General features: G+C 45.9%; 1 protein-coding gene across 1 annotated transcript in view; it reads right to left on the bottom strand.

Moving 5' to 3' along the window:
• Positions 1–17,484, bottom strand: part of SRD5A1 (steroid 5 alpha-reductase 1) — an 87,368-nt gene extending 69,884 nt beyond the window's left edge. The window contains exon 1 of the mRNA XM_077269693.1: positions 16,999–17,484. Within this exon, the coding sequence (XP_077125808.1) occupies positions 16,999–17,288 (290 nt within the window). The 5' untranslated portion in view covers positions 17,289–17,484. The remainder of the gene's footprint in view (positions 1–16,998) is intronic.
• Between the last annotated feature and the right edge of the window lie 303 nt (positions 17,485–17,787).

Genomic DNA, 17,787 nt, shown 5'->3' with positions numbered 1-17,787 from the left:
ACTGGAAACTGAAAATAAAGATGAAAGAACAGCCACAAGACGGATTTCATCAACCAAGCTATCATGTTAATCAGTATAACGGCGCCGACCTGACACTGTCTGTAGGTTACTGTGCTCAACCCTTACAAGTTACAAGTTCACTTTAAGTAGCTTATCTGTATCCTCCACTGGGAAGACCAATCTGCCCTCCATATCACTGTCTAAGGAGTATGAGGACAAGGACTCCCTTAGGGTACTGTCACACATTGGCACTTTGATCGCTACGACGGTACGATCCGTGACATTCCAGCGATATCCATACGATATCGCTGTGTCTGACACGCAGCAGCGGTCAGGGACCCCGCTGAGAATCGTACGTCGTAGCAGATCGTTTGGAACTTTCTTTCGTCGCTGGATCCGTTCGCTTGTAACCAGGGTAAACATCGGGTTACTAAGCGCAGGGCTGCGCTTAGTAACCCGATGTTTACCGTGGTTACCAGCGTAAAAGTAAAAAAAACAAACAGTACATACTCACATTCCGGTGTCTGTCCCCCGGCGTTCTGCTTCTCTGCACTGTGAGCGCCGGCCGGAAAGCGAGCACAGCGGTGACGTCACCGCTGTGCTTTCCGGCTGGCAGACACAGTGCAGAGAGGCAGAACGCTGGGGGACAGACACCGGAATGTGAGTATGTACGGTTTTTTTTTTTTTACTTTTACGCTGGTAACCACGGTAAACATCGGGTTACTAAGCGCGGCCCTGCGCTTAGTAACCCGATGTTTACCCTGGTTACCCGGGGACTTCGGCATCGTTGGTCGCTGGAGAGCTGACTGTGTGACAGCTCCCCAGCGACCACACAACCACTTACCAACGATCACGGCCAGGTCGTATCGCTGGTCGTGATCGTTGGTAAATCGTTTAGTGTGACAGTACCCTAAGGTATTGTGCTTCTGATAATGGAGAGCTGTCAGAGTTTTTTCTTCCTTTATTTAATAAGTTTTTAGGGAGCCCTCCACTTCAAATCTGATGACAGACTTAGGGCTTGCTGCAAAGTCAGGTGTCTCCTCACTAATAGTCCTGTGGATGCAGTCGGTGCAGAGATCTTTCTGCCAGTACACTGCTAGCGGGTTTTTACATAGTGCACACTCCCTGTTCCTCTTCTTAGCTCTAGCTTTTCTAGGCCTCTCCTAGTGATTTAAACAACCAATATGGGACCTATTAACAAATGGTGACATTCATGAAGATCACTCACCATCCGCTCTCACTTAAAAGTACCGGATTCGGAGGCTGTTATGGAACAAGTAACGCATCCTCTCTGGACAACGAGGAGTCTTGAGATGCTCTGTTTCTAGCTGGGATGGCTGCTGCTCCTGCCACTGGAACAGCTGCCTCCCCTGTGTCTATGTTGATGGTGAGCTGGTGGCTGCTGCTGCCGATTGCCATGGTCCATGACAACCAGGCAAGGTGAGCTGGAGTCTAAGCAGCATTCTGCGTCTCTGCTCTCCCATAAGAAGGGGAAGCCAGCGCCTCGTCCAGTCCTCCAATGATTGCCTGTGACCCCCACCCCTGCAAAAAAAGACCGTACACGCTGCCCCCGAGTGCCCTGGCCGGCGATGCATAGGGAGCTGCCATTTCCTTCCGGCGTGCCCCCTGACGTCACTCGGGCATGCCCATTCCCAGCGGTGCGTTTCCCGCTTGTGTTACTTGGCTGCTCTATCATACAGATACCAGCAGAGTATCAAACTTGCCGGATTGTGCCTGAAACACAAAAACAGATGTGTGAAAGTACCCTTATGTGGTAATAACTCTGGAATGCTTAGGCTTCTTTCACACTTCAGTTGTTTGGCGTCAGTCTGCTCCGACATAGTGACGGATCGACGGATCCGTCACAATTGTTGAGAAAACGGTTCTAACGGATCCGTTTTTTTGACGGATCAGTTACTTGGGGGTTGTCTGGGAAAAGTATCTACTTTTTGGAGCATGCGCAATTGAAAAAGCGGATTGGGGCGACGGATCCGCCGAAATGACGGTCGCGACGGATCCGTCGCCCATAGGCCGCCATTCTATGGAACGGCGGACGCAACAGATCCGTCGCAAACCGCCATTTCAGCGCAGACAAAAAAAAGTTATAATGTCCGTCTATGTCTAGATGACGTCCGCCAAATTTCGACGGATCCGTCACATGGCAGATGGGACGGACGACCATCCGTCACAATCCGTCGCTAATGCAAGTCTATGGGAAAATAGCGGATCCGCAAAAAAAAAAAAAAAGGCGGATCCGCTATTTGATGAAAACGGCGGATTCAAACTGACGCCAAAAGACTGAAGTGTGAAAGAGGCCTTAACCATATCACCTTGATTTTGAGACTGTTTTTTTCGTGACATATTGTATTTTATGATAATGGTAAATTTATGTAGATATTTTCTTCATTTATTTATAAAAATATCAAAAATTAAAAAAAATTTGCAATCTTCAAACTTTGAATGATTACGGTATCCCTTTAATCCAGATAGTCATTTCACACAAATATTAATAAATAACATTTTCTTCATGTTTACTTTACATCAGCACCATTTGTAAAATGTTTTTAGAATTTTAGAAGGTTTCAAATGTAGAAGGAATTTTTAATTTTTTCAAGGAAATTTACAAAACGTATTATTTTTTTATGGACCTATTCAGGTTTGAAATGACTTTGGGGGGTCCTATATATTGGAAACCCCCAAAAGTGAAACCATTTTAAAAACTGCATCCCTCAACGTATTCAAAATTGGTTTCAGGTACTTTATTAACCCTTCAGGTGCTTTTCAGGAATTAATGCAAAGTGACATGTCAGGAATGAAGAAGTTTATTTTTACAACCTAAATGCTGATAACTTCTGAACATGCCACTATAGCTGGAAACTTTAAGGCCATTATTTGGCCATGAACTTCCATGGCAAAAATCAGGACCATAAGATCAAGATCTCAGGACGCTAATGGGGTTAAAGAAGGAGGCCCCACATTATTTATCATCTAGATGCTGTAGTTATTATTGACAGCATTATTTAAGGGGTTAAATGACTATAATCGTTCCCAACACTGATTGGGGCTGATGCAGCAAGTTGTCAGCTGAAGTATACAGCTGAGAGCTGCTAGAATGTCACACGTGGTGGGATGCTAGTCTCTAATATCTCAGGTCAGTAAAGTCTTAGTTACATACCGGTAATAGGATTTTTTGACGCCCATGACAGCACCACGAGAGAGGGGATCCACCCTTCAAGGACAGGAAACCTACAGACATAAAAAGGCGGCACCTCTCCCACACATCAGATGGATTAGAGAGCACGAGAGGACCTCCCATGGTTAATTGCAAAATATACATTAATCTGAGCACCAAATAATTACTCAACCGTGATTTTATACAAGTGACAAGTGCTCACCCACAGGTGAAGGGAGAGAATATAAGGGTGCCGTCATGGGCTCCGAAAAATCACATTACCGGTAAGTAACTAAGACTTTATTTAATCCCCCATGACAGCACCACGAGAGAATTACATAGAAGTAAGATTACAGGGAAGGACAAAAGCATGAAGCACCCTTCTTCCAAAAGTGAGGTCGGAAGAGGCACCCATATCAAGCCTGTAGTGTTTATACAAAGTGGAAGGAGAAGACTATGTAGCTGTCTTACATATTTCATATATTCGAAACCTCTGATCTTTCTGCCCAGAAGGCTGCCACTGCCAGCGTGGAGTGAGCCCTCAGACCTTCTGGTGCCTCATTATCACTTGATGCATGAGCTAATGCAATGGTCTCCCTGATCCACCTAGCTAAAGTGTACTTTGAAACCTAAAGTCCCTTCCTAGCACCCTGAAAAGGACACAAAGAATTATCCCTTTTTCAAGGATTTGCAACATATATATTCTAATAGGTATCTGCTGACGTCTAGTGAATGGAGCTTATCCTCCTTCAGATTTTTAGGCTTAGCACAGAAGGAGGGAACAGCTATCTCCTGTAATCTATGAAATTTGGAAGTTACCTTAAGCCCCTGTCACACTAAGCGAGGTCGCTAGCGAGATCGCTGCTGAGTCACAAGTTTTGTGACGCAACAGCGACCTCAGTAGCGATCTCGCTATGTTTGACACGTAGCAGCGACCAGGCCCCTGCTGTGAGATCGCTGGTCGTGTCGGAATGGCCTGGACCTTTTTTTGATCGTTGAGGTCCCGCTGACATCGCTGAATTGGTGTGTGTGACACGGATTCAGCGATGTCTTCACTGGTAACCAGGGTAAACATCGGGTTACTAAGCGCAGGGCCGCGCTTAGTAACCCGATGTTTACCCTGGTTACCATCGTAAATGTAAAAAAACCCAAACACTACATACTCACATTCCGGTGTCCGTCAGGTCCCTTGCCGTCTGCTTCCCGCACTGACTGACTGCCGGCCGTAAAGTGAAAGCACAGCACAGCGGTGACGTCACCGCTCTGCTGTTAGGGCCGGCGCTCAGTCAGTGCAGGAAGCGGACGCCGGGGGACGCGAAGGTGAGTATGTACTGTTTGTTTTTTTACATTTTACACTGGTAACCAGGGTAAACATTGGGTTACTAAGCGCGGCCCTGCGCTTAGCAACCCGATGTTTACCCTGGTTACCCGGGGACCTCAGCATCGTTGGTCGCTGGAGAGCTGTCTGTGTGACAGCTCCCCAGCGACCACACAGCGACTAAACAGCGACGCTGCAGCGATAGGCATCGTTGTCTGTATCGCTGCAGCGTCGCTAAGTGTGACGGGGCCTTTAGGTAGGTAAGATGGATCTGGCTTCAAGATCCACCATAACCCTATCCTCCAAAAACTAGGTGTAAGTCTGGAAAGGGCCATGACCTGTGCAATTAGTTTGGTAAAAACCCGTGGGGCAATGGCGCGACCAAATTGGAGGGTTCCAAACTTAAAAAGTGTCTCACAGCATCCTCTAAGGAAACTGCCACCCTGAGGACCTGTTGATGATCTGCATGTATAGGCACATGGTAGTACGCATCTTTGGGATCTAACACCGCTATAAAACAATTTTAAAAGGGTAGTTTTATTGCTGTCCCTATGGACTCCATTTCAAAGAAGGGCAGTATTAGGAATTTGTTTAAACCCTTTAAATTTATAATGGTTCTAAAAGGAACTGCCTGACTTCCCAATTAGAAAGAGGGGAGAATAAAACCCCCTTCCTCTTTCTGACAAGGGAACCTCCACCGCCTTGTGCAACAGTTCACAGACGTCCGCTTCCAGGGCGTGTTGTTCCGCCGAGGAGAATCGAGGGGGAGTTATCATGAATGAGTCCTGTGGAACTGAACAAAACTCCAGCCTCAGACCTGATCTTATGCTATGGATTCAGTCACTACTTGATATCTTTGTTCAGGCAGGGTAGCAGACCGTTAGCCCCCCCCCCTTCATCTGGGCCAGAAATCATTGGGGTTCTATCTTATGCTCTTGGAGTGAGTTTCCAAACAGGATACCCCTACCTTTCCTTCTTCTCTCATCCCATTTGATCCTGTCCCTGGAGGGCTTTCCACGGATGAATCTCCTCCTGCTGAAGGGACATCTGTAGTATGGAACCGACGGACTAAGGAACTTTTTCTTGTCGTCCCCTGCTTTCTACAAGAGCTCATTTAAGACTGGCCCGAACAGGTGTTTTCCTTCACAGGGGTTGGCTCACAGTTAAGACCTGACATGGATGTCTCCCGGCTAGCACTTCAGCCATTCCCTCAGCGTATCCAGTTCAAATGACTAATAATGACCTACAAAGACATCCACAACCTGTCTCCCCCATATATCTCTGACCTAATCTCCCGATATCTTCCCTCACGTAATCTCCGGTTCTCCCAAGACCTCCTTCTCTCCTCCACATTTATTTGCTCCTCACCTAATCGCCTCCAAGACTTCTCCCAAATATCCCCCATCCTCTAGAATTCTGTGCCCCAACACATCCGACTATCAATCACATTCAGATCCTTCAGACGGAACCTGAAAACCCACCTCTTCAAGAAAGCCTACAGCCTGCAATGACCCCACTGCCTCCTCACCACCACCGGAGCTACCCCCTCACCAACACCAGAGCTGCTGCAACCCCCCAACCCATTGTCTTCTACCCCAGCATCCTGTAGAATGTAAGCGGGCAATGGCAGAGTCCTCGCCCCTCTGTATTAGTCTGTCATTGTTAGTTTGCTTACTGTAAGTGATGTCTGTAACTTTTATGTAACCCCTTCTCATGTACAGCACCATGGAATCAATGGTGCTATATAAATAATGATAAAAAATAATAATTCTCTGAGGGCTGGGTTCGAGAGGGCTGAGGCTTTTGTTGCCAATCTGACAGAGTCCGCCGAAGCATCAGACAGAAAAGCTGCAGCACCTTATTATTGGTAATTAAGCCAGCATGTTCTCTCTAGAAGCCTTATTCTTTATTTAGGCTTCCAGTTGATCCAGCTAGACCATCAATGATCTGCCCGTGCACGTAGCCTCCACCGCCGGTCATAGATATCCCAATCACATCTCCTAAGTGCCTTTAATAAAAGCATCCACTTTCTTGTCAAGCAGGTCTTTTAAATTCCCTATATCCTCAAAGGGCAATGAGGATTTCCTGGCTACTTTTGCTACTGCAGCATACAGCTTTAGGGTTTTATCCCCTATTGATGATGCAAGCTCCTCAAAAGGATATCTCCTCTTGAAAGCTGGAGGGAGCCTTTCCTCTCCAGTCTCCTCCACTCTCGCTGTATAAGAGAGTGGATCTTGTTATTTAAGGGGAAAGATTTGCGTGTTCTCTGGTCAAGAGACCCAAACATAACGTCCTGCACCTATCTCTCAGGCTTGGAATCTATTATCCCCATGGTGTTTATAACCGTTTTCACCAGCTTGTCTATTCTGTCGATAGGGAAGCAGGAGCAGCTTGAGCCGTCATCCGAAGAGGAGGAAGCCGAAGCAGAGGAATTTTTTTTGAGAGTCACTACATGCAGCTGAACACTCCAGTCCCGAGTGCCGGCAGCAGTGTCAGATATTGATGCGCGAGTTTCTCGCATTGCACATGCAAGTGTGACCCCGGCCTAAATATTCAACTCCGGGGACCTAGCCTTTCTCTTCAACAATCTCCCTTAAACTGGTAGCGAAATCAGGCGTTTCCACTGCTATCGTCTGCTGACTGAATGATTGGCCCAGTCTCTTTTGATAAAATATATTATAAGTAATTCTCACCCATATTGATGTCCATCTGTAGCCGTGGCTACAGATGCATATCAATATGGGTGAGAATTACTTATAATATTTTATGACCCCACAGTGTATTAGGTTGGGAGTTCTATGTGACAGGTCACTGACCGGAGAACTGTGAGAAATCTCCATGCTATTAGAGTATTACTTACTTCTATGGCATTAAGGATTTGGCCATCCCTATATCTTTGGAGAATATGCACTGGCACTTTAGTTTGAACTGTTATTTAGATTGGGGATACTGTTGATAACTATATATTACCTTTTCCCATGATTTTGTCTCGTTTGTAGCATTATGTCTTAGATCTTGGCATCTGTGGCCATATTCGAATAGCTCTGTTTATATACACTGCTCAAAACAATAAAGGGAACACTTAAACAACAGACTATAACTCCAAGTAAGTCAAACTTCTGTGAAATCAAACTGTCCACTTAGGAAGCAACACTGTTTGACAATGTCACATGCTGTTGTGCAAATGGAATAGACAACAGATGGAAATTATTGGCAATTATCAAGACACACTCAATAAAGGAGTGGTTCTGCAGGTGGGGACCACAGACCACATCTCAGTACCAATGCTTCATGGCTGATGTTTTGGTCACTTTTGAACGTTGGTTGTGCTTTCACACTCATGGTTGCATGAGACGGACTCTACAAATCACATAAGTGGCTCAGGTAGTGCAGCTCATCCAGGATGGCACATCAATGCGAGATGTGGCAAGAAGGTTTGCTGTGTCTGTCAGCGTAGTGCCCAGAGGCTGGAGACGCTACCAGGAAACAGGCCTGTATACCAGGAGACGTGGAGGGGGCCGTAGGAGGGCAACAACCCAGCAGCAGGACGGCTACCTCAGCCTTTGTGCAAGGAGGAACAGGAGGAGCACTGCCAGAGCCCTGCAAAATGACCTCCAGCAGGCCACAAATGTGCATGTGTCTGCACAAATGGTTAGAAACCAACTCCATGAGGATGGTCTGAGTGCCCGACATCCACAGATGGGGGTTGTGCTCACAGCCCAACACCGTGCAGGATGATTGGCATTTGCCACAGAGCACCAGGATTGGCAAATTCGCCACTGGCGCCCTGTGCTCCTCACAGATGAAAGTATGTTCACACTGAGCACATGTGACAGACGTGACAGAGTCTGGAGACGCCGTGGAGAGCGATCTGCTGCCTGCAACATCCTTCAGCATGACCAGTTTGGCAGTGGGTCAATAATTGTGTGGGGTGGCATTTCTTTGGAGGGCCGCACAGCCCTCCATGTGCTCGCCAGAGGTAGACTGACTGCCATTAGGTACCGAGATGAGATCCTCAGACCCCTTGTGAGGCCATATGCTGGTGCAGTTACATAGTTATTAAGGTTGAAGGAAGACTTTAAGTCCATGTAGTTCAACCTATAGCCTAACCTAACATGCCCTAACATGTTGATCCAGAGGAAGGCAAAAAAAACCCATGTGGCAAAGAGTAAGCTCCACCTTGGGGAAAAAAAATTCCTTCCCGACTCCACATACGGCAATCAGACTAGTTCCCTGGATCAACGCCCTATCAAGGAATCTAGTGTATATACCCTGTAACATTATACTTTTCCAGAAAGGTATCCAGTCCCCTCTTAAATTTAAGTAATGAATCACTCATTACAACATCATACGGCAGAGGGTTCCATAGTCTCACTGCTCTTACAGTAAAGAATAATCGTCTGTTATTATGCTTAAACCTTTTTTCCTCCAGACGTAGAGGATGCCCCCTTGTCCCTGTCTCAGGTCTACAATTAAAAACATCATCAGAAAGGTCTTTGTACTGTCCCCTCATATATTTATACATTAAAATAAGATCACCCCTTAGTCTTCGTTTTTCCAAACTAAATAGCCCCAAGTGTAATAACCTATCTTGGTATTGCAGACCCCCCAGTCCTCTAATAACCTTGGTCGCTCTTCTCTGCACCCGCTCTAGTTCAGCTATGTCTTTCTTATACACCGGAGACCAGAACTGTGCACAGTATTCTAAGTGTGGTCGAACTAGTGAATTGTACAGGTCCTTCTCAAAAAATTAGCATATAGTGTTAAATTTCATTATTTACCATAATGTAATGATTACAATTAAACTTTCATATATTATAGATTCATTATCCACCAACTGAAATTTGTCAGGTCTTTTGTTTTAATACTGAGGGTACCGTCACACAGTGAAATTTCCATCGCTACGACGGTACGATTCGTGACGTTCTAGCGATACCGTTACGATATCGCAGTGTCTGACACGCAGCAGCGATCAGGGACCCTGCTGAGAATCGTACGTCGTAGCACATCGTTTGGAACTTTCTTTCGTCGCTTGATCACCTGCTGACATCGCTGGATCGTTGTGTGTGACAGCGATCCAGCGATGTGTTCACTTGTAACCAGGGTAAACATCGGGTAACTAAGCGCAGGGCCGCGCTTAGTAACCCGATGTTTACCCTGGTTACAAGCGTAAACGTAAAAAAACCAAACAGTACATACTTACATTCCGGTGTCAGTCCTCCGGCGTCTCAGCTTCTCTGCACTGTGTGAGCGCCATAGCCGGAAAGCGAGCACAGCGGTGACGTCACCGCTCTGCTTTCCGGCTATGGCGCTTACACAGTGGAGAGAAGCAGAACGCCGGGGACAGACACCGGAATGTAAGTATGTACTGTTTTTTTTTTTTACGTTAACGCTGGTAACCAGGGTAAACATCGGGTTACTAAGCGCGGCCCTGCGCTTAGTAACCCGATGTTTACCCTGGTTACCCGGGGACTTCGGCATCGCTCCAGCGCCGTGATTGCAAAGTGTGACCGCAGTCTACGACGCTGGAGCAATATTCATACGACGCTGTGACGTCACGAATCGTGCCGTCGCAGCGATGGAAATTTCACTGTGTGACGGTACCCTGATGATTTTGGCCTACAACTCCTGATAACCCAAAAACCTGTCTCAATAAATTAGCATATCAAGAAAAGGTTCTCTAAACGACCTATTACCCTAATCTTCTGAATCAACTAATTAACTCTAAACACATGCAAAAGATACCTGAGGCTTTTAAAAACTCCCTGCCTGGTTCATTACTCAAAACCCCCATCATGGGTAAGACTAGCGACCTGACAGATGTCAAGAAGGCCATCATTGACACTCTCAAGCAAGAGGGTAAGACCCAGAAAGAAATTTCTCAACAAATAGGCTGTTCCCAGAGTGCTGTATCAAGGCACCTCAATGGTAAGTCTGTTGGAAGGAAACAATGTGGCAGAAAACGCTGTACAACGAGAAGAGGTGACCGGACCCTGAGGAAGATTGTGGAGAAGGACCGATTCCAGACCTTGGGGAACCTGAGGAAGCAGTGGACTGAGTCTGGTGTGGAAACATCCAGAGCCACCGTGCACAGGCGTGTGCAGGAAATGGGCTACAGGTGCCGCATTCCCCAGGTAAAGCCACTTTTGAACCATAAACAGCGGCAGAAGCGCCTGACCTGGGCTACAGAGAAGCAGCACTGGACTGTTGCTAAGTGGTCCCAAGTACTTTTTTCTGATGAAAGCAAATTTTGCATGTCATTCGGAAATCAAGGTGCCAGAGTCTGGAGGAAGACTGGGGAGAAGGAAATGCCAAAATGCCTGAAGTCCAGTGTCAAGTACCCACAGTCAGTGATGGTGTGGGGTGCCATGTCAGCTGCTGGTGTTGGTCCACTGTGTTTCATCAAGGGCAGCATCAATGCAGCTAGCTATCAGGAGATTTTGGAGCACTTCATGCTTCCATCGGCTGAAATGCTTTATGGAGATAAAGATTTCATTTTTCAGCACGACCTGGCACCTGCTCACAGTGCCAAAACCACTGGTAAATGGTTTACTGACCATGGTATTACTGTGCTCAATTGGCCTGCCAACTCTCCTGACCTGAACCCCATAGAGAATCTGTGGGATATTGTGAAGAGAAAGTTGAGAGACGCAAGACCCAACACTCTGGATGAGCTTAAGGCCGCTATTGAAGCATCCTGGGCCTCCATAACATCTCAGCAGTGTCACAGGCTGATTGCCTCCATGCCACGCCGCCTTGAAGCAGTCATTTCTGCCAAAGGATTCCCGACCAAGTATTGAGTGCATAACTGAACATTATTGCTTGATGGTTTTTTTGTTTGTTATTAAAAAACACTTTTATTTGATTGGACGGTTGAAATATGCTAATTTATTGAGACAGGTTTTTTGGGTTATCAGGAGTTGTAGGCCAAAATCATCAGTATTAAAACAATAAAAGACCTGACAAATTTCAGTTGGTGGATAATGAATCTATAATATATGAAAGTTTAATTGTAATCATTACATTATGGTAAATAATGAAATTTAACACTATATGCTAATTTTTTGAGAAGGACCTGTATAGAGGTAAAATTATGTTCTCCTCATGAGCATCTATGCCTCTTTTAATGCATCCCATTATTTTATTTGCCTTTGTAGCAGCTGCCTGACACTGGCCACTGAATATGAGTTTGTCATCCACCCATACACCCAGGTCCTTTTCATTGACGGTTTTACCCAGAGTTTTAGAATTAAGCACATAGTTATACATCTTATTACTTCTACCCAAGTGCATGACCTTACATTTATCCCCATTAAAGCTCATTTGCCATTTATCAGCCCAAGCTTCTAGTTTACATAAATCATCCTGTAATATAAAATGGTCCTCCCCTGTATTGATTACCCTGCAGTTTAGTGTCATCTGCAAACATTGAAATTCTACTGAATGCCCCCTACAAGGTCATTAATAAATGTTTAAAAGAAGAAGGCCCAATACCGACCCCTGTGGTACCCCACTGCTAACCGCGACCCAGTCCGAGTGTGCTCCATTAATAACCATCCTTCGTTTCCTATCCCTGAGCCAGCTCTCAATCCACTTACACATATTTTCCCCTATCCCCATTATTCTCATTTTATGTAACAACCTTTTGTGTGGCACCGTATCAAAAGCTTTTGAAAAGTCCATATACACTACATCCACTGGGTTCTCTTGGTCCAGTCCAGAACTTACCTCTTCATAGAAGCTGATCAAATTAGTCTGACATGAACGATCCCTAGTAAACCCGTGCTGATACTGGGTCATGAGGTTATTCCTCTTCAAATACTCCAGTATAGCATCCCTTAGAATGCCCTCCAGGATTTTACCCACAGTAGAGGTTAAGCTTACTGGCCTATAATTACCGAGTTCAGTTTTTGTCCCCTTTTTGAATATTGGCACCACATTTGCTATATGCCAGTCCTGTGGTACAGACCCTGTTATTATGGAGTCTTTAAAGATTAAAAATAATGGTCTATCAATGACTGTACTTAATTCCTGCAGTACTCGAGGGTGTATCCCATTCGGACCCGGAGATTTGTCAATTTTATTGATTTTTAGACGCCGCCGTACTTCCTGCTGGGTTAAGCAGGTGACATTTAATTGGGAATTTTTATCACTAATCATTTTGTCTGCCATGGGATTTTCTTTTGTAAATACTGATGAAAAAAAGTCATTTAGCATATTGGCTTTTTCCCCATCCTCATCCACAATTTCACCCAGACTATTTTTAAGGGGGCCAACACTATCATTTTTTTTTAGTTTCTTACTATTTATGTAGTTAAAGAATATTTTGGGATTATTTTTATTCTCTCTGGCAATGAGTTTCTCTGTCTCAATCTTTGCTGCCTTGATTTGCTTTTTACAGAATTTATTTAATTTTCTATATTTATTTAATGCCTCCTCACTACCTACTTCCTTTAATTCTCTAAATGCTTTCTTTTTGTCACTTATTGCTCCCCTTACAGCTCTATTTAGCCATATTGCTTTCCTCCTATTTCTAGTATGTTTATTCCCATACGGTATATACTGTGCACAGGTCCTATCCAGGATGCTAATAAACGTCTCCCATTTTCTTTGTGTATTTTTATGTCTCAGGATATCGTCCCAGTTAATTGCACCAAGATCCTCTCTCATCCGTTGGAAATTTGCCCTCCTAAAGTTTAGTGTCCTTGTAACCCCTCTACTACCCATCTTATTAAAGGATACACGAAAACTTATTATTTTGTGATCACTATTCCCCAAGTGACCCCCAACCCTTATATTTGCTATGCGGTCTGGCCTGTTGGTTAATATTAGGTCTAGCAGTGCCCCCCTTCTTGTTGGGTCCTGAACCAGTTGTGAAAGGTAATTGAATCTCATAGTTGTCAAAAACCGATTACCTTTGCTGGAACTGCAGGTATCTGTTCCCCAATCTATTTCAGGGTAGTTGAAGTCCCCCATAATAATGACTTCTCCTTGAGTCACAGCTTCATCTATTTGCTTTACGAGGATATTCTCCACTGCTTCCATTATTTTTGGAGATTTATAACAAACCCCTATCAGTAATTTATTATTTTTTCCCCCTCCCCTTATCTCCACCCACAGGGACTCTACATTCTCATTAAATTCACCTATATTATCACGCAGGATAGGTTTTAAGGACGATTTTACATATAGACACACCCCACCCCCTCGCTTATCTGTACGGTCATTTCTGAACAGGCTATAACCCTGCAAGTTAACAGCCCAGTCATGGCTCTCATCCAGCCATGTTTCAGATATCCCCACCATGTCATAATTATGCTCCAACATTAGTTCTAATTCGTCCATTTTGTTGGCGAGGCTTCTGGCATTAGTATATATGCACTTGATGTTCCTCTCTGTACCTCTATTCTTTCTTAAATTATTAACTGTTCTAACCCCACCCCCCCATGCCACCACCACCCCCAACTTCCTTATTTGTGCCCAGGTCTCTATCTACACTATCTACCCCTCCTATAAATTGAATACCCTCCCCCCCAATCCCTAGTTTAAACACTCCTCCAACCTTCTAGCCATAGAAGGCCCTGGGTTCCTCCTAATGCAGGACAATGCCAGACCTCATGTAACTGGAGTGTGTCAGTAGTTCCTGCAAGATGAAGGCATTGAAGCTATGGACTGGCCCGCCCGTTCACCAGACCTGAATCCGATTGAACACATCTGGGACATCATGTCTCGCACCATCCACCAACGTCACGTTGCACCACAGACTGTCCAGGAGTTGGCGGATACTTTAGTCCAGGTCTGGGAGGAGATCCTTCAAGAGACCATCCGCCGCCTCATCAGGAGCATGCCCAGGCGTTGTAGGGAGATCATACAGGCACGTGGAGGCCACACACACTACTGAGCATCATTTCCTTGTCATGAGGCATTTCCACTGAAGTCGCATCAGCCTGTAATTTGATTTTCCACTTTGATTTTGAGTATCTTTCCAAATCCAGACCTCCATGGGATATTAGTTATGATTTACGTTGATCATTTTTATGTTTTATTGTTCTAAACACATTCCACTATGTAATGAATAAAGATTTACAACTGGAATATTTCATTCAGTGATCTCTAGGATGTGGGAATTTAGTGTTCCCTGTATTTTTTTTTTAGCAGTGTACATTATTAATTTATTGACTGTTGTTTTTAACCTATTTTGTTATTAAATATTATAATATTTTATTCAAAAAAAATTTGATCTTTTGGTTTTGTCTTTGCTCCATGTTTTGGTGTCCGAAAGCATGTCCATTGTTTCAGCCTTTTTCACCCATTCAAGAGAATGGGGAAAAATGTTCAACTAAAAATGCATCTAAAACTCAAAAGTGTATTTTATACAGTGTTTCTGTTGCCAACATTGTAGTTTTTGGTTCAGAAAAATCTGCTGCATATACTCAGTATATGCACGTACCCTACAGCTATGTTCTCATGATGGGTGGTTGGTGAATTTTTGCTGTTGCAGATTTTCTGCACATATAAGATAAAAACAATTCAATTTGTTTTTTGTCTTTTTTAGTGTGTCATGGATTAAATAAAGCTGCTTGGTTTTTGATACTTCCTCGTATTTGACAAACCTTTCGGCTAGTTTCACGCTAGAGTTAATCCGGGCTGAGGAGGGATGTGGACTTCCTCCGTGACGACCCGCCCACTGCCGCGACTCTTCGTTCAGCCGTAGGCGGAGCTGAGCGAAGAGGCGCGACAGTGGGCGGGGCTTCACGGAGGAAGTCCACATCCCTCCGCAGCCCAGATAAACGCTAGTGTGAAACTAGCCTTATTGATACAGACATGTATGGATTACATGCATTTTAACCTGATGATTCTATGGGGAAAATCAGCACATAAAACTCTGCACCCACAGGAGACATTGACACGCTGCGGATGATGTCAAACACGCAACACAGGTCAGTTTATGCCGTGTAACAAAAAAAAAAAAAAAAAACCTACAGTGAGCAGGAGATTTCTATAAATCCCATACACTGTGCTAAAAATATGAAACAAAGTAAAAATGACATGGAAGTGTGAAAAATCCCATAGGAGGTAATAGGAATGTGCGCTACCAGTGAGAATCACGTACAACAACAATACCGACATGTGAGGGAATGAAAAGCACATTCTGAACGGGTGTGAATCGCATGAGTTCCAGGATCAGCGTCGGTAGTGTGAATGAGCCCCAGGACAGGCTGTCACTCCCGGTCCACTGTGCACATGGAGCAGCGATCACACATGGAGCAGCGATCACCTCTGTGCCACATACAGGTCACGGTACAGCTGAGAGGAGAGATCCTACTACAGGTCATGGTACAGCGCAGAGTACAGCGCAGAGCGCAGAGTACAGATCACGGTACAGCGCAGAGGACAGTGCACAGATCACGGTACAGCGCAGAGGACAGTGCACAGATCACGGTACAGCGCAGAGGACAGTGCACAGATCACGGTACAGCGCAGAGGACAGTGCACAGATCACGGTACAGCGCAGAGGACAGTGCACAGATCACGGTACAGCGCAGAGGACAGTGTACAGATCACGGTACAGCGCAGAGGACAGTGTACAGATCACGGTACAGCGCAGAGGACAGTGTACAGATCACGGTACAGCGCAGAGGACAGTGTACAGATCACGGTACAGCGCAGAGGACAGTGTACAGATCACGATACAGCGCAGCGGACAGTGTACAGATCACGGTACAGCGCAGAGGACAGTGTACAGATCACGGTACAGCGCAGAGGACAGTGTACAGATCACGGTACAGCGCAGAGGACAGTGTACAGATCACGGTACAGCGCAGAAGACAGTGTACAGATCACGGTACAGCGCAGAAGACAGTGTACAGATCACGGTACAGCGCAGAGGACAGTGTACAGATCACGGTACAGCGCAGAGGACAGTGTACAGATCACGGTACAGCGCAGAGGACAGTGTACAGATCACGATACAGCGCAGCGGACAGTGTACAGATCACGGTACAGCGCAGAGGACAGTGTACAGATCACGGTACAGCGCAGAGGACAGTGTACAGATCACGGTACAGCGCAGAGGACAGTGTACAGATCACGGTACAGCGCAGAGGACAGTGTACAGATCACGGTACAGCGCAGAGGACAGTGTACAGATCACGGTACAGCGCAGAGGACAGTGTACAGATCACGATACAGCGCAGCGGACAGTGTACAGATCACGGTACAGCGCAGAGGACAGTGTACAGATCACGGTACAGCGCAGAGGACATTGTACAGATCACGGTACAGCGCAGAGGACAGTGTACAGATCACGGTACACCACAGAGGACAGGTCGTGGCACAGAGTACAGGTCGTGGTACAGACCATGGAACAGCGCAGAATGCAGACCATACTACAGGGCAGAGTTATAGTGCAGAGTACAGACCACAGTGCAGAGCACAGACCACAGGCAGAGCACAGACCACAGGCAGAGCACAGACCACAGTGCAGAGTACAGTGCCGAGTTCTCACCGGTGCAGGTAGTGGCAGATGAAGGCCCCCAGCAGAATCCGGCTCGCTGCTGCTGCCGCCTCCCCATAGACGACCAGCTGATACACCGGCACAGCTAAGGACGGCAGCTCCTGGATGAACCAGGCCACGCGCACTGGCACCGGCGGCCCATAGGTGGAGCTGGAATAGCGTCCGTACGGCACCTGGATAAACCGGAGAAGACCGAAGGAGAGCACTCCCATCAGGACCATGAGGACGGCCAAGACCTCCAGCAGCCGCCGCTCATCCTGGAAGTCAGAGACCTGCGACATGTCGCCTCAGAGCTGCCGCCACTACTTGGACTAAAGACACTGGGTACAACCACCACACCGCGCGTCCTACACTGGCTGCTGGGTAACGGCCAATCACACATCAGCGGACGGTCAGTTGTCGGCCAATCAGACACGAGACTGACCTCCTGCTCACAAATGAAAACTGTCATAACCGAAAGGCGACCATCTCGTGTGCGGCCCCAAGGGGGCGCTGTGCTGGTAGTGCCAGCAGTTCTGTAGTGCCGGGTGCTGTCATATGGGGAGTGTCGCTGAGTCAGCAAAAACTATGACCCATAGCCTGCACTAACATGTAAGGTAGAAATACAGGCAGATTGTACTGATACATTTATACATAGCAGTGGATTTCTACAGACCTGTATTCTAAAGGGAAAATAAAAGGAAGTTTTTTTCTTCCTTTAAAATTACAAAAAATAATTACAGTAATAACATTTTTAATGCACTTAAAAAAAATAACCATAACAAATCGGCAGATAACAAC

Source organism: Ranitomeya variabilis, chromosome 6 (assembly GCF_051348905.1).
Source record: "Ranitomeya variabilis isolate aRanVar5 chromosome 6, aRanVar5.hap1, whole genome shotgun sequence".
Lineage (NCBI taxonomy): Eukaryota > Metazoa > Chordata > Amphibia > Anura > Dendrobatidae > Ranitomeya > Ranitomeya variabilis.
The sequence above is the reverse complement of the archived record's forward strand: the minus strand, read 5'-3'. Positions and strand labels throughout refer to the sequence as shown.